The sequence below is a fragment of the Sycon ciliatum genome, chromosome 1 (assembly GCF_964019385.1).
Source record: "Sycon ciliatum chromosome 1, ocSycCili1.1, whole genome shotgun sequence".
NCBI lineage: Eukaryota > Metazoa > Porifera > Calcarea > Leucosolenida > Sycettidae > Sycon > Sycon ciliatum.
The window spans coordinates 74,070,525-74,096,645 of record NC_088643.1 but is presented as its reverse complement, the minus strand read 5'-3'; the positions used below and the strand labels follow the sequence as shown (position 1 = coordinate 74,096,645).

The window sequence follows — 26,121 nt, the reverse complement described above, 5'->3', positions numbered from 1 at the left end:
CCACGTTCTTTGAAGAAGTGCATGGTTGTATAAAAGTGGTCAGGAGGCCGTTCCTGTAGCTTCATGCATTGTAGAGCGACTCTGAGAAAGAGCAGGTCTAAAACCTACACCACTGCCTTTCAACTTGCGGTATCTGCCTGCAAAGATTGAAAGAAGCTGGTGGAGGCAACACCCCATTTTGGTCGGGCCCGGTCGTTTGAGCTACAGGACCGAATGGCCACAGGCACAGGGGCCGTTTTCTTAATTCGGTGTCTTCCGTGTTTGCATGTCAAATTATCGGTACGCCTTTCCCATCTGGGATGAGTTTCAACCAGCTAGTTGCATACCTTGCGCGATTCCTGGTTTCAACTGACCCGCCCAGCCTGCCGGAGCTGGAAGTTCATCTTCAGACACGCATCTGTCGTTCGTTTCTGGAACTATGTACAACAGCTACATGAATCTATTTAGGCATTGCTTGTGTGCGTCTGTGTAGATTTACACACCAAGTACATACTACAGTGAAGTGACCATTACCACCAGGGAGTTGACCGCTTCACAGAGTCACTCAGTTACACTGCAGTCATCATTGTAATTGTTGTACACGGTAGATCATGATGCTGTGATGCGTGTAGACTGTAGAGACTAGAGTAGAGGTGAGAGATTATACAGCACGGTGACTACAGACATGACATTGTTCTACTACTGGCAGTGGCAGAGTGGCACTTGGTCTGCAGCATCAGTGTCAGACTTATAGACTCAAACACTTAGTTATACGTATTTTACGACTCCCTGCTGTTATGGATGACACTTTGCAAAGTGTCATGCATAACAGCAAGCCTACATTATGTACTCTTGATAACAGTGACACCAGGGAGTCGTAAAATAGATATTTTACGACTCCCTCCCTGCAAAACACATACAGCAGGGCCTACAACAAGTAACATGCTGTCAAAATCGAAAAACATGTTAACTACCAAGCAAGGCTTCTGTATAACAAGTACTAGTAGTAGTACAACTAAGGGAGGGACAGGGCCACTACATGATTGTAGTACTCAGTAGTGACGTCTACAGCGTAGTGAGAGGGGAGTCGTAGTCAGAGATAGCTTTGCCTCGGCTTTGATCATGATTGTGGCTGAATGCATTCAGCCGGAGAGAAATGTGGAGGTGTGACTGAGGTGTGTCAGTACTCAAACCAGTAAGGAGAACTTCTGAGAAGTACAGTCATGTAATTAACCTACATGTCAAATGTAGATGTTTAGTCTGTGGCTCTGTCCATGTGTGGCAAATGTCAAAAGCTGACTTTAAACGCCAATGTGTCGTGTAGTTCGTTTGCTTGTCCTTGATAAACTTGCTAAAGTCACAGCTGCTTCCGATTCTCCATCACGGCATCAGTGTTTTGCAATGCCCTAGTCTGTCAGCGCCCGATCGTGGTATACCCCGACCGCTGTTGAATTACCACTGCATGTATACCACTATAACGACAGTCACATCCGGCGGTCGGCTCAGCTCAGTTGGGGCAACTTGATGACAAGACAGTTTATACTATAGTAATGTACTCACAATCAGCGAAGTAAATGGACCTGCTCCAGCTTCCTAGCCGTGACAACAATTATGATCTGTAATGGTCCTCCTCCATCTAAGTCCAAGAAAAGGAAGTGCAGTGCATGATGCTGGATACAATAGTACCTATATCAGTACACGTCATGTACTTCTAGAGATTGTACCGCCAGAACTAACTAACTACTTACCCTAACTAACTTGTTACTGTAACTTGGCCGAGCAAACTGAACAACTTTGCAACGCTACTTTACTCCCCAAAAGCGACCCTGGAGTGGAGCACTAGCACTGGAGGCTGTTGGCCGTGTTGGCACTGCACAGGCCGCGCTCATTCACTGATTCAGTGCTGTGCTGGAAGACGGAGCGCAGGCTTGACAGCTGGTCGTGGGCTACCACAATAAACAGATGCCGAGATCATGGTAGAACTGCAAAGAAGTGTACATCGACGATCACACCGTGGCACTCGGCAGCTTACAAGCCAGTTGAGTTGAAGCCACACACTCACACTGGAGTCAAAGCACACAGAGAAATGCTGGTAGATACTACAATAGTCAATACTACCATTACTGGTACTGCTGCCGTGCTGGTAAAAAGTCAAGACTGCGTGATGCAGTATGATGTACTTGACGTACTTGTACAGTAGTTCAACAGTACACACGAATATTTTGAAAAAGGGAATCGAAACACTTTGAAAAAGTCTCCTGTGCGCGATCGTGAATCTGACAGCTTGTGACCGGGGTCAGTTCCTGGATCACTGCGACAGTGAGCTAGGCTAGTACAGTTCAGGCTTCTTCTCAACTAAAAATTAATAGTGACTCTTGAAATCTGGTGCACATTTGCAGCTGTGGTTTTCTGTTGGTAGCGTTATGCCATAGTACTCAGTCACAGTGTACGAACCTCATCAGTTTCTGATGCCTGTGATGACTGATGGATTAGAAGGATCTCTGACTCAACGATAACACGTTCGCGTCTTCCAGCTGAGTTTACTACCTCACTACCTGGTCTGCTCGAGGAGCTCCGAAGTGTTTCTCTCTGAAGCTTCTCGGGATCTTCTATCACCACCTCTTTCAATCAGTGCAGTGACGCGTAGTTGTACGTAGCGGGGTACGGTGTGATTGTTGGCTGTAGATTTCAAAAATCGTGTCTATCCACGATCGTTCGACAGCTAGCTGTGGAGTCGTTTCGTTTCTTCTTACCTTCAGGCGTGTAATGCAATCGGTTTCTGGTTATAATGTGCTCGTCGATCTCCAGCAGCGCTGACCATTGTTGTGACGGATATCCTGATAACGTAGAAAGTGAGCTGTCACCATTGTCTTGAGTTCAGAAACCGTTGAGTTTTTCGGGCGTTTTGCAGGTTCACAGAACGTGACCGAAGCCTAGAAAGCCCTCTTTTCACGCCGGATCAGGCCGAGTGCATGCTGAGTAGTGGTGACGAAAACATTCTTGCACAACTGACAACTCGTTTTTTATGTCGTCATGGAAAGCGATTCACCTTTAGCTCAAAGGAGAAAGAGCAGCCATCCGACCACTCCAAGTGCAACTGCGAGAAGAAATTCGTCTGGTTCAGGAGGAGTTCGCCGGATTACACACGGCTCGTCTTGCCCTGAAGCTGTGTTTCCTTGGCAGAATTCACCGATTGCGTATGGAATTATGCAGGCCAATGGATCAAGCGACCCTCGGTCCGGCACCGGCACATACCCCTGTACATCAGAGGAAGCAGGCGCCGTCAAACTTGGCGTTTGTGCAATGAGCAGAAAGGTAAGATCACTCTACAAGTTTTGAACACGCAGTGCAGACTGGAAATGAAAAAAATTGGCGACTTATTCGTTTGCGTTCTGAAGATACTAGTATACGGTGCATGATTTTTAGAAGTGTGCTGCGAGTATTTTTTAAATTTAGCATTCGCTCCCGAACCTATCTTCAAAGTCGTAGCAGTTGTTTCTGGTAGACTCTGCAACTCACAGCTATGTGTATCACACATTCTCTGCTAAAAGTCTGACAACAAACAGGCAATATTGCCTTATAATGAAGATGACAATAATTATTATGTTCTGAGACGACTCGGATGGAGAGCCAAGGATGATTTTATAGTAGGGCTGAAACGGTTACACATTTGTGCTTAACGGTTAGCTGTTAGCATAACGGTCGGTTAACCGGTTATAACCTATAAGACTGCAACATGGGGTCTGCGGAGTAAAATAAACAACAACAACATGGAAACTTCATTGTTTTTGACGCCATTTTATGCCTTGTCTGAAGAATTTTTATGATTCTGTACAAAATACTCGAAAATAGGTAACATCCGCTGGGTGGCTAAAAATCGGAGTGCACAATTTTCACCTTACACCTGAGGTCATCACTTTGGTGTCCTTCACTTGATTTTCACAATCTTGGGCTCCTTGGAAAGCTCCTGGTGAGAGCAAAGCGATGATACTAGGTTCCATCAAGCAATCTCCACATATCAGGTGCAGGGACACAGCGAAGTCGTTTCCAAGCCCGATATGCAAGCAAATCCGTCCCATCAACGCCATTTCACTTTCTTCCATCGCAGAATGAACAAATATTTTGAGACGATTGAACTTCTGGCCGCTACGTCACTAGCTTGTGCTCAGTCGACTACTACATAGTAGTAGCTCCAAAGGCACGCCAAAAAGGATTTGTTTCACAAAAGGTGGTGATGCGTGTCGATCGAAAATTTGAATTTGCAGAGATAGGAATCCGGCATGCGATATCTCTGGAGTCAGACATCGCAGATCTTCGGCGATTGTTGCAATGGCGAGCTCGGAGTTTCCGCTACCACGTAGAGCCTTCGATTGTTGAATTTGAACAAGAAACGACGGAGTTATGAAGGTTCCTATTTTTCCAAAAATGTTGGAAAATACCGCTGCAAAACCGTCGATCAAACGGTTATCCGTTTGTTTGGACCTAACGGTTACATAGCCGGTTATTCGTAATAACCGTTTCAGCCCTATTTTATAGGAAAGAAAAAGGACCAAGGAACTACACATTACGCACTAACACCACCAGTTACTGGACAACCAGCTCATGCGATAACACTGCATGACACTGACCAACGGTACTGACATTCTACAACTAACTGCCAGTTGGCTCTAGTACGTCTTGGATTCGTGCTCCAGCAACCTTTCAACTCGGAAGGTTCTAAGTTATAGTACCAGGCGCGTGCCCCGTATGGGTTCCTGGGTGCCCGGAACCCCCCCCCCCCCATTTTTCGCTCAAAATGCAGGATTTTGGTTCATTTTTTGAAATTTTTCCCAGGGGCGGGAGGACGCCCCAGAACCCCCCCCCCCTGAAGGGCACCGGCGCACGCGCCTGACTGTACCAACATAGGACGTGCTAGAGCTGATTGGCAGGTAGTTGTAGAACAGCGATACCGTTGGTTAGTGTTGTGCAATGTTATCGCATGAGCTGATTGTCCAGTAACTGGTGGTGCTAGTGGACGGTATAGCGTAGCTTGTAGCCCCTTGGTCCTTTTTCTTTCCTATAAGGCCATCATTTTTTATATCTATGTTTCGCGTCAGTTCAACTTCCAGAATCATATGCGAGAGGTGGAAAAAAATAAAAAGTTGCAAAATAATAAAAAAAGGCTCATCACAGGTGTATAGAACTGTACACAGCACAATAGCTCGTGCATGGTGTACATCCGAAAGAAAAATCGAACATCGAAGCACAAAATCTGCATCACTTTGGACAGAGGAGGCAACCGTTGGTGCCCTTGCTTCTCTGGATTATTGTACTCAGCCTTCAGCAGCGGTGCAAAGAGCTCCGGAACGACGCATCCTCTCAGCTTGAGGCGATCGATGCGGTCTGTTGTAATATTAATGTTGTAAGCTCATAGAATACTGCTCGCAGATGCCGAACAAACGATTTACCAACGCTGGTGGCCGGCCTCGAGGCCATTTCTGAATCCCAGCTTCGCCGTATGCAACCAGTCTACACTGATGACTCGCACGATCGTACACTAAATGTGCATGGTTGATTTTTTTATTTTTTTCCGAAAAAAATCAAAACGTATGCGTGCGGACGACACGAAACATAGATATAAAAAATGATGGCCTAATAGCAACAATCATGTTCTACTGGTCGTTCATACACACGGCACAGAGCACCACGCATCTTTCGTTGTAACTAATAGTTTCATGCCCATACTAGGCAATCATCCGACAACTTTAAGACAACTTTAGTTGTCTGATGATTGCCTATGGGCATGAAACTATTAGTTGCAACGAATGATGCAGGGTGCTCTGTGCGGTGTGTAAGATAGCTCTATTCGAATGAATATTGAGAACTCTACCGAGCCGGAGGACTCTCATTTGTACTGGTCGTTCATATAGTATCGTACTGGCCTTTGAAGTTTTTCCCCGGCTATGTAATTCTAATTTTGCGAGACTTGAACTTTGCTTTATCTATGCAGTCTTCAGTCCCCGCTCAATTAAATTCTTAAAGAAATAGCTCAGTCAAGGTACACGAACATTGGGTGCACATGGACGGGGATCACAATAGCGTTAGCCGGGGAAAGTTTTTCAAATAACTTGTGTTTGGGTTACCGATGTCAGACAAGCAGTCGTCAGAAACCCTGTGTTCAGATAGCCAGTGTTGGGATGGCTAACTTTCTACTGCTAAGTGGTCGAGACAAGACGGGAGTGACACGAAAGACAATTGAAAAGAAACCACTGCTAAGTGGTCGAGACAAGACGGGAGTGACACGAAAGACAATTGAAAAGAAACTCGGAACATGCTGCCTTTACAACCGAGACAAGAAGTCAACTATAAAATATAGTGTATTATGTTCATGGAACTACTACGAGAAGGACGACGTATTCCTGATACTGGTATGGTGGCCAAGGCAGAAATGGCATTCGACTCCCCTTTCTCTGTCTGTCTCTCTCTCTCTCTCTCTCTCTCTCTCTCTCTCTCTCTCTCTCTCTCTCTCTCTCTCTCTCTCTCTCTCTCTCTCTCTTCTCTATTTCTCTCTGTGGTGTAATTGTGTCTGGTTGCATACGTGTAGGTGGCTTCGAAGCCGATGCAGACAATTCTTTCTCGTATCCAGTCGTACGGATTTATCGAGGTCAGTGCCTGCTGTAAACGTGTTTCGGCTACTATGGGTAATGGTGTTTGTATTTGGCAATTTGCTCCTCATATTGGTGCTTGTTTGTATGCCATGGCCGTGGCCATGTGTGTGTATGTTTGTGTGTGTGTGTGTGTGCGTGTGTGCGCGTGTGTGCGCGCGTGTGTGTTCATAGAGCAGCACTGTAGGTTTACAGAGAATGGATCTACAGAAAGTTGTCTCTAAAGAAGACATGTACTTCAAATAGAAGTTTGCCAGTACACACCACTAGCATGGTTCCTATAGGATTTTTCCACTTCTGGTAGTTTGACACTGGTTTGTGTTTCAAGTATGTACACTGGCCACAGTGGGCGATGTTGTTTATTATTACATGTCACACATCTTTCCTTTGTTGTCTGTTGCGCTGCTGCTGCTGCAGGTGATAATCTTTGACGACGACACCATTCTGAACAAGCCCATTGAGGAGTGGCCACACTGCAATGCCCTGATCTCGTTCTTCAGCACTGGGTTTCCGCTGAAGAAAGCCATCGAGTATGCCAAGCTTCGACAGCCATTCCTTGTCAACGATCTTGAACTTCAACCATTACTGCAGCACAGGTTAGGATGCCAACAGTATAAGATTTACAACAGCCACAACAACAACATCAACAACAACAACTCTTATTGGCCACAGGCCATCGTGAGAATACAGATTTGAAACAACAACAACAAAATCAGCAACTACAACTGCAACCGCAGCAGCTGCTACCAGAGGGGCAACAGACTGCTGCTCAGACTTTCAGATAAGGATGTGTGTTATCCTTCCTGTTATGCTTCACGTGCTGAGCAATCACCAGACTGTCATTCATGTTACGAGTGCTTGGATCTGTTTTATAGCTGATGTCGTTGTGCTGTGTTTCTTTATTTTCATGTTATTGTTTGTGAACACGTGTGTTTGCCTATGTTTCAGACCCAGTGTCTATGCGGAACTAGAGAAGCATGGTATTGAAACGCCGCGCTACAAAATCCTGGACCGATCAGAGGGCGATGGTAAGTCTTGCAGCAGGGACGGGTTCGGGGGTGGAGAAAATTGCACTCCTCTGGTATCACCCAAAAATGGGACTCAATGTCAGTCAGAATTATGCGTCTACGCTACATTGCACTTTCTACGGAGTCTCGACATTTGTGAACATTATGTATCCATTGATGATAAAATGAGCAACCCTCAGTATCCAACCCTGGATCCAACCCTCAGTATCCAACCCTGGATCAGTATCCAACCCTGGATCCAACCCTGGATCCAATCCTGTGCAGCTTGTACTTGCCACGTACAGGAACTATCCCCTCTGGCATTAGCATTAACACAAACAAGTACACACACGTGTGCTCGTGCTGCACACACACACACATACACACACACACACACACACAAGCATATGCCTGCTGCTTGCAAGATGCTTGTCCGCAGCTAAACCTGAAACGCTCAAGTGGTGTTTTTCCGTCTGTGTGGCCTTGGTCTACTTGTTTCCAGTTGATATTCTAGAAGATGCAGAGTCAGTCAGCATCGATGGCGAGACTTTCATCAAACCATTTGTGGAGAAGCCGGTCAATGCGGAGGACCACAACGTATACATTTACTACCCACCGTGCGCTGGTGGTGGCAGCCAGCGTCTTTTTAGGAAGGTGAGCATTTGCATTCGATTATCCATTTTTGACATATTTCCCCCAGTTATGCGCCTTTGGCCCATCTACATGCTGCACAGCCTTGTTTGGTGTCTGCAAGTCCACATGCATGGCCCCTGTACATGCTGTAATGAAGAAAACGACGATGTAGGATTGTGTTTCTTGTCTTTGGTGTGTGTGTGTGTTTAGATCCATGACCGTGCTAGTTTCTACTCATCAGAGACCAAAGTGCGAAGTTCAGGCTCTTTTATCTATGAAGAGTTCATGCCAACCGATGGAACAGATGTGAAAGTGAGTCTTTCCTTGCACACACACACACTCACTTTCTATTTCTCTCTCTCACTCTCTCTCTCTCTCTCTCTCTCTCTCTCTCTCTCTCTCTCTCTCTCTCTCTCTCTCTCTCTCTCTCTCTCTCTCTCTCATGTGCTTGCTTGGTTAGTTACTGACTTGCTCCATTCTCTGTCGGTTATTTTCTTCTGGACACAATTCAACACGTTTGCGATTTGTGGTGGGCTAACTTCGCAGTGTGTGTGTGTGTGTGTGTGTGTGTGTGTGTGTGTGTGTGTGTGTGTGTGTGTGTGTGTGTGTGTGTGTGTGTGTGTGTGTGTGTGCGTGGCTGTGTGTGTACATGCCGTGTGTGCAAATGCTGTGTGTGGTGTGGTGTGGTGTGGTGTGGTGTGTGTGTGTGTGTGTGTGTGTGTGTGTGTGTGTGTGTGTGTGTGTGTGTGTGTGTGTGTGTGTGTACTGCATGCAACTGCCGGTCTAGGTCTACACCGTTGGTCCTAATTATGCTCATGCTGAAGCCCGGAAAAGTCCAGTAAGTACAGCAAGATACTGATAATCTCTCCAGGTCTGGTCAGCTTGGGACCAACTGGTGGCCAGATTTCAGAATTCTCTGGATGGTAGAACACCCATACGTGATTATGCACCCTTTATAGAATACGCTTCCGGCCATTTTATTCATTTTATGCTGGTTGTAGCATTTTCCACTCAGCACCTGATTCCCCACAGTGGCTGGTAGATGGATGTGCCCAGGTCGATTCGAGGAAATTTGTTAGTATGATCATTCATGGCATGGCAGGTGTATTGTGTACATCTCTTGACAAGTTTAGACTGGGAGCCGTTGCTGACAGCAACTCTTGCTTCAAGGATTGCTCATCCTTTCTCCACTCCACTGCAGCTTGGTTATGCGTTGCCAAGCTAAAGTGGAAGTTTAAATTTGCGCAAATATGACTTCTTCTTCTTCGTGTGTTTCGCATGCAGGCATTGGATGGTAAAGTAGAGCGCGATGCCCAGGGCAAGGAGGTGCGATACCCTGTCATTCTCTCTGCGTACGAGAAGGAGATTGCACGCAAGGTGTGCGTGGCTTTCAAGGTGAGTCACATGGCTAGTGATAGAGACTGGGTGAACAGTGACAGGCATGAGTTAATCATTGTACATTTCAGCCATGGCGTGCTGTTATTTTTTTAAAGTACATTAAATTTTACTTTGCACTGCGAAAGTGATCGAGCTTGTGTCACCAGAGTACATGAATCCAAGAATTTTAACAGGCATGGCGCAGGCCCCGTTTCTGGTTTGTTTTGTGCTTTTTTATTGTCTGTCTCGTAACTAACCGCATGTGTTCCATGTTTGTGTTCTCTCTTTCTGCTTAACGTTTCTAGCAAGGCGTATGTGGCTTTGATCTGCTGCGGGCTCATGGCAAGTCGTACGTGTGTGACGTTAATGGCTTCAGTTTCGTCAAGACGTCGCAGAAGTACTACGCTGACAGTGCACAGATTCTCAGGTTAGTCTCCCGCGCTGCTTGTGTGTGTGTGTGTGTGTGTGTGTGTGTGTGTGTGTGTGTGTGTGTGTGTGTGTGTGTGTGTGTGTCCCATATGGTGCAGTGGTATGTGCAGCGATTTCCAATCGATAGGTTGCGGGTTCGATTCCCGACGATTATGGTCACACACGTCTTTCTTCTCTTTCTCAGACTCCTCCTGACTTTTCTTTCATTCTCCTGGGTGGTTACCAACAGCCAGTGCATGCCGGAGTATGTGGTGTGATGTGTGTGCGTGAAAAAATGAAAAAAATGAAAAAGACCAAAAAGTAGGGATTCTCTGGCCAGAAAAAGCCACTTCATAGCTGTGTGGTGTAGACCAGGCTGAATAGTGGCGGTCAATTCTTCAGCCTTGCAAGCTGTTGAATGATGCAATCCCAGCACAAGCTGCTATGGCTTCTGCTGTAGCATCGCTATCATCGCCTCCGGCGATGGGCGTCCAATGGTCCAATGGTGTGTGTGTGACTGTGTGACTGTGTCTGTACGTGTACGAGTTGTACGTGCATAGCTCTTCAGGCCATAAGTCAAGGAGCACATAGTGCACGTGCTGTTGTCTATCAACTGGTCCTGAACCTATCCCGTGAAACACTCAGTGCATGGACTAACGCGTTAGGCTGCATGAACATGCATCGGCCTGTGCTTGGACAGATCCATGTACACTCACACCTCGGTTATCCGGACCCCCAAGTTACGGGCACTTCAGTCTACCGGGCACCCTTTGGGCGAGTTTCAGTGGAAATATTACTACTCTTTTGTCACTTTTTGTGGAAATAGTGACGTCACGTGCCTTATCTATGGCCTTTCCCCATCAAACTGTATGTGATTCGGAGTTACGGACATTTCAAAGTTACGGGCAGTGCTCGGTCCCAGACCACCCGGATAAGCAAGGTATGAGTGTATGTATACCCTCTGCATCGGCTGTACTAGTACTCTGTCAGTGGATTTGGATTGCCAGCGAGGAAGAGCAAACATCTCTTTTCGTTTAGCTTGACTGTGCATTTGTGAAATCAAGTACCTGTAGGTATCGCTCCTTTTTCATCTTAGTCTATCTTATCTTTGTGTTCTGGTCTTATTCATTGCCACTTAACGTTTTTGTATGCCATTGTGTGTTTGCTGGTGCTGCAGTGAAATGATCATCATGCAGTGTGCGCCTCACTTGTTCAAGCAACGCACAGTGCCTGCTGTCCCTGTACCACTGCCGCAGCCCAGCGGCGAACCTCTGTGAGTAGCCACTGTCGTCAGCGGTGGCGGTGGCACTGCATGAGCTGTAACTACAGCATGCAGTGCAGCACCACATGCAGTGCTGTGTAGTACTGCACTGCATGAGCTGTAACTACAGCATTAGTACTGGGGCCAATTCAAAAAATCAACCTCTAAAATACATGCCTTGACACATGTTGGCTAACAAGGATTTTTCGGTGTTATTTGATAGATAATGTCTTCAAGAGCATCTTGGCCCAGTATGGTGTGTCCAATCGCGTCCAAAGGTCCCGAAATCACCCTCGATAGGAATACAAAATTGCCGAAAAAACTAAGTTCTCATCGGCTGTATTCAAGCATTTTCAAGACTTTCTCGGTACTATATTGACTGGACCTGGGAGTTTTTACCCATTTATGTGCCAGGAGCTATAGTAACACCGTACATACACAGGATGCGAACCGACGCGTACACTGATTTTGTGCGAGAGTTGGAAAGATTGAGCATCAAGTAGTGTAGTTGTGACATACCAGAAATGTGTTACCTACTCGTTTGGACACTTTCTTCAAAGTTTTGCATTGACTCGCTGGCGCTTTTGCTGTCGGAATGTCCACGAATTGATCGATGCTGAATTCAGCAGAACCTTCATTACAATGACTGTCATCTTGGCTCCCCGGAAAAGTAGGCATGATTCCAACAAGGAGCAGCACAACAATTATGTGTGGAAAGCAGGGGAAAGGTCATTATAGCTTGCCAAGCCAGTTGTAACTATTCATAGGACTAATCTACAACCGTGGAAAGTTTCAGACCTGGCTAACTTCATCTGGGTGGAATGAAGGCATTTACTTTGTGAGTACTGCTGCACAGGAGGTGTTACAGTGGACGAGCATTTGACTCGAATCTACAAGAGCGGCTAGTGTTAGTACCAAGATTTGAACACACCGACCGTGGTGATCAGCTACCATTTGCACAAAGCCGATTTACCAGCTCAACAGCTCCAGGACAACTGCCTTGGCTTAGGAGTGGCATGCTGCAGTGAGAGGGAGTAGCTATGTGGTGTGGATCCGGAGTGTTACAAAAACGAAATCCGAGGACCTGGAGGTAACCTATCACAATATGCAACACCAGCAGTAGAAGAATCATTTCCTTGTCACAGAATTTGATGGCTGGGCCTAGGCAGTGTGAAACTGCAGTTATACTTATAAAACACTAACTGCAAGAAAGAGTCCGATGTCCAATGTCATGGCTTGTCTCTCCTGAACTGGTCATGGCACGTAGTTGATGCGATTCACGAGCGGCGGTGAAGAGGGAAAACATGTTTATAATACCTCATGTATTAGTGGATAAAGAATTGTCCCTGACTGCAGAGCAAACATTGATGGTGTAGGTGGCGGAGTAGAGATGGGCTCAGCTGTACGGCGTAGAGTTTCCATAGCTCAGACGGAAGAACAACTTTAAAGTGAAACACATGGAAGCGAAAGTATTCGCATCACAATGTTGAGATCGATCAGCTTTTTAAACTGCAGCTATTCACATGTGAGTGTTGTCCAACTGCAGCCCTGAGGTATTTTCAAAGCATTTAAGTATAGTGACAAGCTAGCCAATGTTTGGACTGTATCTACTAGTATGCAAAGGATTTTGGTATTTTCATTTTCATCATTTTTTCTTTACAGCACTGCCATCGTATATAAGTAGTGTTGTCCTTCTTACATTGCTGCGAGATCTATCGTATTATCTACACGTACTTCGAGTAAATTAGTTCAGGTTGCAACTGTCCTATAGGCTATAGCACTTCGTTCCTTAGACTCCGAGAGTTTCCTGCCACCTTTTCCTTCTCCTGTCAGTACTTGGGTTACAATACCTATTCTCTCAGTTGAAGTTTAACGCCGAAATGTTTGACGCTTCTCACATGTTTGCAGTCTGATAATTATAGTAATGCATGCCTGTAAATAGTCTCATGTACTAGTACCTGCTAGCTGCATATACATGTACACGTACCTCAATGCTAACATTCGACGCGACATGTAATGTACATGATTGTACATGTCCAATAGCCTAGTTTCACTGCACTTTGGAAATTTGTTTTGACACTGTAAAAGTACAGTACTTGTGGCCGTACTGTATCTACTGCTTATTCTGAGCAAAATGAGGTGCTACTTGGCCATATACGTGCCAGTAAAAATGGATATAGGAGCATTTCTAGTTAGGTTACCATGGTAATAACGGCCTTTTCTATTTTGACGTTTTTCACCATGTTCGGACACAATTCGGCAATCGAAACCTATGCCATCGTGTTCAGGAGGCAAAAACCATCCAGGAATGATCATAAAATCCATGTTAGCAAACATGTGTCAAGTAAAAGTGAGAAATTTCAAATGGGCCCTAGGACTACATGCAGTGCTGTGTAGCACTGCACTTCTGCCATGTGTTCATGTATCGTCAATTGGCTGCTCTCTGTAGCATACATTGAAGAGGGCACTGCGTGAAAGATTGCATGGAGCTGATTGACTTGGAGTTTTGCCTTTTATTGAACTGAAGTTTGGTCTTGCTTTGGGTGTGTTTGCCTTTTAGGGAGGAGCTGCGTTGTGTGATCGGCATAATGCGTCACGGAGACCGGACGCCGAAGCAGAAAATGAAAATGGTTGTTCAGCATGAAAAGTAAGTGTTGTGCGTATGCGCACGCGCGCGTGTGTGGGGGGTGTGTATGTGTGTGTGCATGTGCATTGACTTCCTGGGTGTGTTGTGGCTGTGCATGTAAAGCACAGCAATGCTTCGTGTGATGTTTCGTATCCTGGTGCTCTGCACTTCATGTAGTGTGACCATGTGTTGCAACAGTTTGTATTGCATGTTATTTGTGTGTTGTCTGTGTTTTCATTTCATCTTTGTGAGATTGGCTGTCCTAATGTTGTGTGTGTATGCTGTGCCTGTTGATCAGGTTTTACTCCGTCTTCCAGAAGAACGGCGGGAATCGTAAATTATACGTGAAGCTAAAAAAGCCCGAGCAGCTGCAGGTTAGTGACAAACGCCTCTATCTTTAGGGCTTTATGGCTCTATCTTTAGGCACAACGCGCCGTCCCCACCAGCACCATTACCATGATTTTGCTTGACTTTCTACTGTGTCACTTGCTTGCAATGGAATCATCACGAGTGTTACTGTGAATCTCTATGAGCCGCCACTGCCTCAGCTTGCATTGTTTTGTATTGCACTGCGTTGACTGCTGCTTTTCCAGGAGGTACTGGACGTTGCCCGTTTCCTGCTGGATAGCTATGGTGCGGCCGGGGATGACTGTCAGGACATAGCTGAGAGGAAGTCGAAGCTGCAGCAGATGAAGTCCGTTCTTGAAATGTAAGTTTTGCCCTGTCGCAGGTGACATGGCACTCACGGTGAGGCTGCTTGTGCTGCCTGCTTTTAAAACTTTGAGCTTGGCACAGTGTCACAGTTATACATGATGAGTTGCACCGCACTTAAGACGGTGTGGTGCGATTGCGTGACGCAACGTTTACCCTGTGGGTTGGCTTGTAAGGCTGTAAGATCATGTGCTGTATGTGGGTGGATGCGCGTGTGTTATCTGGTCGAATTTCCAGACAGGGGGGGGGGGGTCTTGCTCTGACAGCTCAGTCATTGTGTAACTGTCTCTTCCGTTTTGCCCAGGCATGGCTATTTCTCGGGAATCAATCGTAAGGTTCAGTTCAAGTATCGACCACATCGTCGTAGCGTTAGTGGTGTGGTCGACCAGGACACAGGTCCTCATCCTGACTTTGGCACGCTGCTGCTCATACTGAAGTGGGGTGGTGAGCTCACGCCAGCTGGACGCATTCAGGCCGAGCAACTTGGCAAAGAGTTCCGCTGCATCTACCCTGGTGGCGAAGGTAAGCCCCTCTCCCATGCCTCCCCCCCCCCCCCCCCCCCCCACACACACACTCGCACACTCGCACGCACATACCTTGCCGTTGATGTACACTGTACTTCAGAGGAGTAGTGCCATTTGTCGTGCGTGTATTTCTCTACACGCATCCCCTTAGCCAGTAGTCCCTGTCCTGTTCTTCGTTTGCCCGCATGCGTTAGTTACATAGTTCAGGGTGATTGGTAGCTATGACTGAACCGTTCTCTTGCACATTGATGCTAGTCATGTCTGTATCTCTTAGTTCCTGTTTGTTGTTCTCTGTGGTGTGCACAGGGGAGTATGGTGCATTGCCCGGAAGTGGCTTGTTACGTCTGCACAGCACCTACCGCCATGACTTGAAAATCTATGCGTCGGACGAGGGCCGTGTGCAGACCACTGCTGCTGCATTTGCCAAGGTAAGCTGAAGGACTGATGGCATGCTTGCCTGGATATGAGTAATACATGGTTTTTTTTGCTGTTCAGTGTTCACCTTTGAACAAGTTGTGGAGTGGTTAGAGCAAGGTGACATATTTGACTATTAAGCCTGCTGTCACTTTAGCGGTGATATCAATGAGCCTTTCTTTGTTGTTGATAGTTGACTTAGTGGTACGCCTTTGATTCGTTTACTCACTTGCTCCTTTCCCTTCATTTTATTTGCCTTTGTTGAATATGACTCGTTGACACTGCCCTGGGCCAGATATATAGCTGCTGTAGCTGACATGGTTGTGTGTTGTGCATATTAATGTGCATGTCTGTATCTGCAGGGCTTTCTGGCTTTGGAAGGAGAGCTGACCCCCATCCTGGTACACCTAGTCAAGAGCTACAAGACCAACAATATGCTAGACAAGAGCGATGCAGCATCGGACCTGATGGCACAGTAAGGATTAATTTTCACACACCAGGGACAGAGACAGAGGGAGAGGGGGGTCTGTACTGTGTAGTGCAATGCTACGGCATCTCTTGCCTTGATCAAGCTGTACCTGGGGCGAAGGATACGAATGTGTACAGGTATTCAATGCATGGAGATTGATTGTAAAGCTGAAATGTGGATAGTGTCCATCGCCATCTCTTTGGTCAATCATTGTGACGTATCTGCTTGTCTTTTGTGTATCATGCTAATGCACAGAGTCAAAGCCCACCTGCACACCATTCTTCGGCAGGAAGCAGACTTCACTGATGAAGATGTGGTCAATGTATGTCTCCTGGTGGCACAACTCTTGTTTTCTCTCTCTCTCGCATACCACACACACACACACACACACACACACACACACACACACACACACACCTGACCTGACCTGACCTTTGACGCCCATCGCCGGAGGCGATGATAGCAATGCTACGGCAGAAGCCATAGCAACTTGTGCTGGGATTGCACCATTCAACAGCTTGCAAGGCTGAAGAATTGACCGTCACTATTCAGCCTGGTCTACACCATACAGCAATTTTGAAGTGACTTTTTCTGGCCAGTGAATCCCTATATTTTGGTCTTTTCATTTTTTTTCCCGCACACACACATCACACCACATACTCCGGCATGCACTGGCTGTTGGTAACCACCCAGGAGAATAAAAGAAAAGTCAGGAAGAGTCTGAGAAAGAGACACACACACACACACACACACACACACACACACACACACACACACACACACACACACACAGTTGCCTCTGCATCTCTCTGTTGGCATGTGTGTGCATGCTGCTTCCTTTTATGGCTACTAAATTATTGATATTTGGCTGCTGATGTGCTGTGTGTTTAGCTTGCACCAACGCTGGACTCAGCCCTTACACGGGCAATGGACGTCATCAACAATCCAACCAAGACATGCGAGCGTCTTCACCGCCTTGTCAACATCATGGTGGAGCAAATACAAGACCTTGACGAGGAAGATTGTAAGTCCCGACTTTTACATCTGCTTGCATTCTCCTCGTTGCCTCTATTGTACTGGGCCTTGTACATGCCATGGATGCTATGTGTGCTGTGGATTTTTGCATTAGAGTGTGATGGTGTTCAACTCGCTTTGCCACAAATGTTGTGCTGTGTATGTATTGTTTCATCTGAGATGACCATGATGACTGTGCTGTTGTGCTGTGTATGTATTGTTTCATCTGAGATGACCATGATGACTGTGCTGTTGTGCTGTGTATGTATTGTTTCAACTGAGATGACCATGATGACTGTGCTGTTGTGCTGTGTATGTATTGTTTCATCTGAGATGACCATGATGACTGTGCTGTTGTGCTGTGTATGTATTGTTTCATCTGAGATGACCATGATGACTGTGCTGTTGTGCTGTGTATGTATTGTTTCATCTGAGATGACCATGATGACTGTGCTGTTGTGCTGTGTATGTATTGTTTCATCTGAGATGACCATGATGACTGTGCTAGTTGTGCTGTGTATGTATTGTTTCATCTGAGATGACCATGATGACTGTGCTAGTTGTGCTGTGTATGTATTGTTTCATCTGAGATGACCATGATGACTGTGCTGTTGTGCTGTGTATGTATTGTTTCATCTGAGATGACCATGATGACTGTGCTGTTGTGCTGTGTATGTATTGTTTCATCTGAGATGACCATGATGACTGTGCTGTTGTGCTGTGTATGTATTGTTTCATCTGAGATGACCATGATGACTGTGCTGTTGTGCTGTGTATGTATTGTTTCATCTGAGATGACCATGATGACTGTGCTGTTGTGCTGTGTATGTATTGTTTCATCTGAGATGACCATGATGACTGTGCTGTTGTGCTGTGTATGTATTGTTTCATCTGAGATGACCATGATGACTGTGCTAGTTGTGCTGTGTATGTATTGTTTCATCTGAGATGACCATGATGACTGTGCTGTTGTGCTGTGTATGTATTGTTTCATCTGAGATGACCATGATGACTGTGCTGTTGTGCTGTGTATGTATTGTTTCATCTGAGATGACCATGATGACTGTGCTGTTGTGCTGTGTATGTATTGTTTCATCTGAGATGACCATGATGACTGTGCTAGTTGTGCTGTGTATGTATTGTTTCATCTGAGATGACCATGATGACTGTGCTAGTTGTGCTGTGTATGTATTGTTTCATCTGAGATGACCATGATGACTGTGCTGTTGTGCTGTGTATGTATTGTTTCATCTGAGATGACCATGATGACTGTGCTGTTGTGCTGTGTATGTATTGTTTCATCTGAGATGACCATGATGACTGTGCTAGTTGTGCTGTGTATGTATTGTTTCATCTGAGATGACCATGATGACTGTGCTGTTGTGCTGTGTATGTATTGTTTCATCTGAGATGACCATGATGACTGTGCTGTTGTGCTGTGTATGTATTGTTTCATCTGAGATGACCATGATGACTGTGCTAGTTGCACATGCTTGTCACTACTAGTTGAGTTGGTATGATTGTGCTGTGGATGCTGATGTTCCCTAATCCATTGTGTGTGTGCCTGTGTGTCTGTGTGTGTGTATGTGCACGCGTGTGTGTGTGTGAGTGCACGTGTGTGTGTGGGTGTGTGGGTGTTGTCACAGGGAAAGAACTCTACAATCACGAGAGCAGAGGCCTGATGCTGCGACGCTGGGAGAAGTTGCAGAAGGTGAGTGTTTCCTGCAGCTTGCTGACAGTCAAGGGCCGAGAAGAGTACACCACTCACTCCTCAGAGTGCGCGCATCTCAACATGAAACCCTCCGTCAAGACTCGCTTTCAGAATCACAGCATTTGTCTTGATGTGCATGTAATTGAGTTGATTGCACACATCCTTGTTCTTCTTATTGCATTGTAACCTTCCACCTTGCTTGGTAGTGGATGGTTGATGTTCTCTGTGCTTGTTATGGCCTTGCTTGTTTTATTGCTGCTGCAGGATTTCAAACCTAAGGGAAAGTTTGACTACAGCAAAATCCCAGATATCTTTGATTGCATCAAGTTTGACATTCTGCATAATCAGTAAGGCATGTTGGATGTTTTGAGTGTGTTTGGGGGGCTTTTGCACCTTCACTGACCCTTCATTAGAGGTGCATCTTGGGAAGTGTTCCAGCCGTCGTTTCTAGCCATATTCGCTTGTTGTTTTGTGGATATTTTTCCAATATTTTAATTTTAAATGTGAGTCTCACGCGACCATTATTTTTTTCCCTGCATACTAATAATGAATCCTGTTTTTTCACATTGCTTGTTTGTGTGCAGTCACCTTGGTCTAAGACACACGGAAGAGCTGTTTGAAGTGGCATCTTCACTAGCACATATTGTGATTCCTCAGGTAAGCCATGTGCACCTGCTGCTCCCTGGCACTGCTTTCCTGCAACATAGTGATTTGTGATTTGTGTGTGTGCCTGTGTTGGTGCAGCCATGTTTTAGCTACAGTGCTTTTCCAATGTGTCTAACGGAATACTATTACAATGCTGCTCGATGAAATCTGATAGCGTGAGTCTACGCTGTAGTTTGTGCCCTGGGCCAGTTCACATCCCGGTGTTCGCAGGTCTAGGGCCACACAGTGCCCTGCATGGCATTGTCTCGCTTGATCGGATTTCATTGAGCAGCACTGTATCTAATTATACAGGTAGTCTAAGGCATGTTAGGTTTCTTGCTTGTTAGTTTGTATTGGCCGCTGCAATGATTCCCTTGTTTGATTTTCCGCATGTTGTTTGTTGGCCTGCTGCTTCAGGAGTATGGAATCACGGCGAAGGAGAAAGCCGAGATTGCCCGCCTGATCTGTACGCCACTGGTGCGCAAGATTCGCGGCGATCTGAAGCATCAGAGCGAGGAGATGGTACACCAACTGAACCCAGAGTGAGTATCATCATTCCTGTCTCTCTGTAACATTCTTTGGTTTGCCCTGAAGTTGAAATGCATGCTGAAGACGGAGATCTCAACCAATCGTTTGCGAATGCTTTTTTGACCCACCTCTCAAGGCAGGAGCTTCTAGGAAGATGGCAACTACTTCCGTAGAGCAGTTTATGACAGATATTCTTAAGCCTTGTGTGTACGTATGGTGTGAGCAGGGGTTAGATCCGAGCTCGAAGTAGGTACCAGTAACCAAGCTAAAAGTTGTAGTCAAGTCTACATGCAGATTCTCTTCTTGCATCTGTTTGTTATGACTCCTGGAAACTTGAAATGTTGCTGATGACTGTGTAGCACGATCCTTTTCTCTTGTGCTGTCAGTACTAGTGGTCTGGTTGCTTGCATGTGCAGTAGTACACGTGTGATGAGTCATGAAAGTAGTCCTGTGGATGGAACATAGGTCTTGCTGGTGGTGGATTCATTTTTTGTTGTACATGTATGCCATACCACTTACTTTTCTGAAGTACATTGCACAGAGTTATATATTTGAGACTGACTGCCTTTCTGTATTATGTACATGGATTGTGTTTATGTACATGTGTGTGTGCGTGTGTGTGTGTGTCTGTGTCTGTGTGTCTGTGTCTGTGTGTACATGGATTTGTTTGTAGATACTCCTGGGATATCACATCACCGCGTCGCAATGTACGCACACGGCTCTACTTCACCAGTGAATCTCACATACACTCTGTGCTCAACTTGCTTAGCCATAGTGAGCTGTTCTCGGTGAGTATATCTCTGACCATGCTAGAACTGCGGTGTATCCTTGCTTTCTTTGACGATGGATTCCTATATCTAATCAGTGCAGTTGCACTAACCACTGACAATAGTGGCTCATAACAGTTGCGTTCATGTTCTTGCTTACCGTATAGGCGCGAATAGAAGCCCCGGGGCTCTATTTTTCCAGAAGACACCCAGAGGGGGGCTTTAATTTTTTCAATAGAAACATCAATTTTTCACACCTTTCAAGATGATCGTTTCAGGCGCAGTGTGTTCCCATTTTTGCATGTCTCTACGTTGACCCCAGAGGGCCAGAGCGATCCCGTACCTCCAATATGGATCTAGTGATCCGCAAAGCACACTGTTGATTGTGCATACCGTACGTACATGGTTCATGTACTGCACTACAACGTACGGACTGTGGGCTCTCGATTAGAGCCCCGGGTTTTTATTCGAGATGGGGCTGTATTACTTCGAATGCCTCTGCGGGATGGGCTCTATTCGAGAGGGGGCTTGTATTCGAAGGGGGGCTTGTATTCGCGCGCGTACGGTAACTGGCAAACACATTCTTCGCAATCCCCTTACCTGTTCCCTTGGCTTGTTGATGTTGTATGTACGTGTGTTGGTGCACGTCTACAGAAAGATCTAGATGATGATTGGAAGCGTGGCATGCAGTACATCAGCACCGTAGCTGAGTACAGCTACATGACACAGATTGTCTTCCTGCTCTATGAGGCCACCACCAAGGAGCTGGAAGACGAGGACCGCTTCCGGCTGGAGGTGCTCATGAGTCCCGGCGCGTCCGTGCAGCTTGTTGACGAGGTCAGTCCCCTACTCCCTTTCTCATTCTCCCTCTCTCTCTTTCTTTCTCTCTCTTTCTCTGTCTCTCTCTCTCTCTCTTTCACTTCTCCTCCTCCTCTTGGGTGTTCAGATTTTTTGGATCTTAGATAATAAGCAGCAACTCATATTAAACTTCTTTTACCTTGAACCTGGTAACTTTAGATGACTGTTGATACTGTGAGGGATATTGTGTATGATACTTCTGAAAGTGTTCGTTTATAGCTACTGTGTGTGTGTGTGTGTGTGTGTGTGTGTGTGTCCTTGGGTGTGTGTCCTTGGGTGTGTGTGCATGTCTACATAGGTGCCAACTCCACCAATGGCGATGGAGCCAACGATCGTAGACAATGACAACCTGACCGTGGTGGATAGCCCCACGGCAGCAGTTGCTGTGGCGGGCCTCGCAAACGGCGCTAGCAGCGGTAATGCCGCTAGCGGTAGTGTTGGTGCAAACGGTACTAGCATCAAGTACGCTGCCGCCAAAGCTGGCATTGCAACTGAAGACGACACGGACACTCACTTCAGTCCTCCGCACAGCTACTCGTCATGGCGACCACCGACGTCCAGTGCGCCGTCAACGGTGCGCACCATCTGGCACGCTAGTGACGGTTCCCGCTGTACGCGCACCAACTCTTCTAGTCAGCCGGACATGACTGACATGGCACGATCACTGAGCAGCAGTGACGCTATTCGCAGCAGGATCAGCAGCTGCAGTTTGCCGGACACCAAGCGCCTCCTGCTCCCCAGTGGGGGCACCGACACCAATAGTGTGCTGGGATCCATGTCCTCGTCTGCCATTGGCGAAGTGGACCTTGAGTTTTCTGGCCAGCAGCCCACTCTGCAGCAGCAGAGCATGCCAAGTACCCCCGGTGCAGGCAGCAGTACATGTACTGGCAGCGACGGCGTGAACAGTGCTGTAGAATTACCCCGTGCCGACAGCAAGACCAGCATGCCACCGTTGTCGCCGTCGGCTGACGGTAAGTATGCTCCGCCTAGGACTGCACATGGTATTAATGTGCCACTAATGTCGACTGCTAGATCTGCTGCCGCATTTGCCTCTTCTTCTGCTTCGCCAAGGAGGGCAATAGGTGAGATTTCTGCTTCGTTCTCTGTGTGTGCTATTGCTGCTGCTGCTCTCACTGCCGCTTTCATTCCCTCCACTGATCTCCGCTCTTTTCAAGTACTTCGAAGTACAATATACTATTCTCACGTAGGATGTTCTATCATCAGACCAAGTTACCTTGGTATCTTTAGTCAAACCAACACCACCAACAACTACTACTACAACTGCAACAACAGCAATGGCAACCTCATGATGAGGGGGAAAAACCATTTGAAACAAGTTCATTTGCTATCAAAGCCCTCCCCAGCCATCCCATATCTCCTTGCTGTGGATGTCAGTGAAATGATGGACTGACTGTAATGTGTGCTTGACGAAAGAAATCCAGGAGAGCAATGCCAGCGTGTCGCACACACATGATTGGTACACTGCCGTTTGTCATACTATCTGTATAATTATTATTACCGTATACCTCGTGAACTGTCTACGCAACGGATTGAAAATACTTGTCCATGTTCTGATGTTGTGCTGATACCTTGTTTTTATCTTTCTCCTCTCCACTGCCAATCTTCTTCTTCTTGTACAGGTCAAGGCTTGGCTGATCCAACATTCCAGGCCAAGATGGAGCCACTCAAGGCGCTGGTCAACGACATTTCCCTGCACGACTTTGATGCTTTTCTAGAGCGAGTAAGTGCTTCCGAAGGGCGGCTCCTTCAGAGAGAATACATTGCATGAGTTGTGATCCTTACCATACGTCTCCCTGCCTCCTGTGTGTGTGTGTGGGGGGGGGGGGGGGGGTTCCTTGTAGATGGTTGTAGTGTCCAGTGTTGTCAGCTGATAGTGGGGAGGTTTAGTCGCACGAACCCGATACTTGAACAAGGGTGTCTCGCGTGAAGTTTATGTAGTGGGCTTTCTATGCTTGTTTTGTGTAAGTAGGACAACATTTTTTTCTCTGCAGCATTGCTCACTTTACTTCTCCCTGTGTGCATTGCTGCTGCTGCTGCTGCTGCTGCTGCATGGTATGTCTGCTGTGTCGTGCTACTTTGCCTTGCCCTCACCAGGTATTGGAAGCACCAGCGTTTGTGGTGTCATCGTGTGACGGTTAGAGTTACGGCTGTCTTGCAATGATGTCATCAAGGCTGCGCTTCCCCGCCAGGTGGTGATGGTACAAGTCCATGCTAAGCTTCCTTGAAATTACCTACCATGTTAGTACTTCTAAAGGGCTATGTCACTATATACCTAATCCACCTATCTAACTGTTACCTCATTTTAACATTCTTACGGAATTGCAGCTTGAGCACTTTGCAACTCACCTGCATTGTCTTCATCCCTGGCATAGTTTCTTGACCATGATATTTACTATTATTTAACTACCGAGATCGACGCTATTCATCTGAAATACTTTTTTACAGGCAACGGTTCCCTTTTTGAAATCCTTTTGACGACATGCTTGACGCGCGTGCAGCGTGTCCTATCCCTACTACCCTGTCTCCAAGATGAGCTCTTGAGCTTGACCTGTGTTTAGCTGGTGCAAGCTGTTTGTGTTACACGGCAACATTGAGACTTAGTGTCATCTGAGCAGCCATATGTATAGTGTATAGTTATATGTAGTATCAGTAGCAGCAACGGCAGCAGTACCAGTAGTAGGCATCCGTGCACGCATGCGATGATTAGCTTGTTAGACCCCCCTCCTGTATCATAGTGATTGCACATGTAACACCCCTGTGTGTTCTTGTGCAACTTTTAGTAGCATGGTCTACTACCTGTCTGCTGCTGCTGCTCCGTGTCTAGATTGCCCTAGACCCTATGTTGTTACATGTACATGTAAGTTATGTCAAGTATTCTACACCTACTCGTTATTTATTCTTTACTCATTACGTGCTCATGCTTTTTAGCACTCTAGTCGTACCTGTACTTGCTGGAGTCTCAAGTATGTTTTTAGGAGTTGCTGCACACACTACCATTATGTTTTTATCATTCCCTGGTGCTTTTTAGTTGTGACATGTATGTTGAAATATTTTTAGTATCCTTTCAGAATGAGATCATTCCAGAGCTCTCGTTGCATTGTTCTCCCCGCATAGCGTAATGCGGGGCAAGTGTGATCTGCGTAACGGTCGTGGGTGTCTGGCTGGCTGTATCATAATACATGATGTGTGTGTGTGTGTGTGTGTGTGTGTGTGTGTGTGTGTGTGTGTGTGTGTGTGTGTGTGTGTGTGCCACTTCATAGCTGTGTGATGTAGACCAGGCTGAATAGTGGCAGTCAATTCTTCAGCCTTGCAAGCTGTTGAATGGTGCAATCCCAGCACAAGCTGCTATGGCTTTTGCTGTAGCATCGCTATCATTGCCTCCAGCGATGGGCGTCCAATGGTGTGTGTGTGTGTGTGAATCAGCTGTGTGGCGGATACCAGGCTAAAATTGGTGGCGGTCAATTCATCAGCCTTGCAAGCTGTTGACTGGTGTAATCCCAGCACAAGTTGCTATGTCTAACATAGCTGTTCGCTATCATCGCTTCCGCGATGGGCATGTCTGAGTGTGTGTGTGTGTGTGTGTGTGTGTGTGTGTGTGTGTGTGTGTGTGTGTGTGTGTGTGTGTGTGTGTGTGCGTACTTCAAATAGCTGTATGGTGTAGACCAGGCTGAATAGTGACGGTCAATTCTTCAGCCTTGCAAGCTGTTGAATGGTGCAATCCCAGCACAAGTTACTATGGCTTCTGCCGTAGCATTGCTATCATTGCCTCCGGCGATGGGCGTCAAAAGGTCAAAGGTGTGTGTGTGTGCGCGCGTGCGTGAGTGTGTGTGTGTGTGTTCACATGCATGTGAGACATTCACAAGACACACCTCACAGAGTAGAGTGTGACTAGGAACGAGAGTACATGAAAACATGACATTGTACTCTTGCTAGGAAGGAACACAGTCATTCAGCGTTGTCCACATCCTGTCACGCTGGTGGTGAGCGTTTTCTGCAGAAATGAACAGCTGAAATCTGTGTCATGTACTATACTGTGAAAATGAGAAAAAGGGCTGCAGCGTTCGTAGCGTTAATGATAAAAATCAAGAGTAGGGAAGCTTATTTAAAACTATGTAAATGACCACAAAGACAATACAAGATCATATCAGGAGAGTTGCAAATGCATGTCCAAGTCACATAATTATACTGTAATAATAATACTACAGGACATAATCATTGTACACGATCGTACGAATGCGTAACCAGGGTTACACTGAGGTATGGTCTGTCATGTCCTGGGCCATGGCATGGGCGAGGAGGGTCCCTTTACTCTTGTTTGGACCCTGGCCTTGGCTTTAGTTAGTAGTACTACCGTACTGGCAATATAATGTTGCCGCAGTGAGGCCATGAAGCGTTACATTAGGCTGTGTTTACATGAGAAATTTCAACCCGGGTCGAGTTCAGCCCGGGTTGAAAGTCTGTACGATAGACAAAAGAGGTGAGCGTTTACATGAAGACAGTTGACCCGGGTCAAATACTGATATG

At 46.4% G+C, this 26,121-nt stretch overlaps 1 protein-coding gene across 2 annotated transcripts; it reads left to right on the top strand.

Moving 5' to 3' along the window:
* The first annotated feature begins 2,328 nt into the window (after positions 1–2,328).
* LOC135805395 (inositol hexakisphosphate and diphosphoinositol-pentakisphosphate kinase 2-like) lies at positions 2,329–24,682 on the top strand. Of its 2 annotated transcripts, none has more exons than XM_065319424.1 (27): positions 2,329–3,294; positions 6,563–6,622; positions 7,041–7,219; positions 7,572–7,651; positions 8,133–8,284; positions 8,474–8,575; positions 9,051–9,101; positions 9,548–9,658; positions 9,946–10,067; positions 11,226–11,321; positions 13,870–13,956; positions 14,234–14,309; positions 14,529–14,644; positions 14,951–15,168; positions 15,477–15,598; positions 15,947–16,059; positions 16,309–16,375; positions 16,945–17,077; positions 18,714–18,778; positions 19,043–19,125; positions 19,363–19,435; positions 19,841–19,965; positions 20,625–20,739; positions 21,373–21,555; positions 21,875–22,547; positions 23,217–23,317; positions 23,692–24,682. In XM_065319424.1, exons 1-27 carry the CDS (start codon positions 3,013–3,015, stop codon positions 23,734–23,736), a joined length of 3,630 nt encoding a protein of 1,209 aa, XP_065175496.1. In that variant the 5' UTR covers positions 2,329–3,012; the 3' UTR covers positions 23,737–24,682. The 2 variants fall into 2 exon arrangements, with proteins under 2 accessions (XP_065175496.1, XP_065175495.1); XM_065319423.1 differs by having other exon boundaries at positions 21,875–22,658.
* The last annotated feature ends 1,439 nt before the right edge of the window (positions 24,683–26,121 follow it).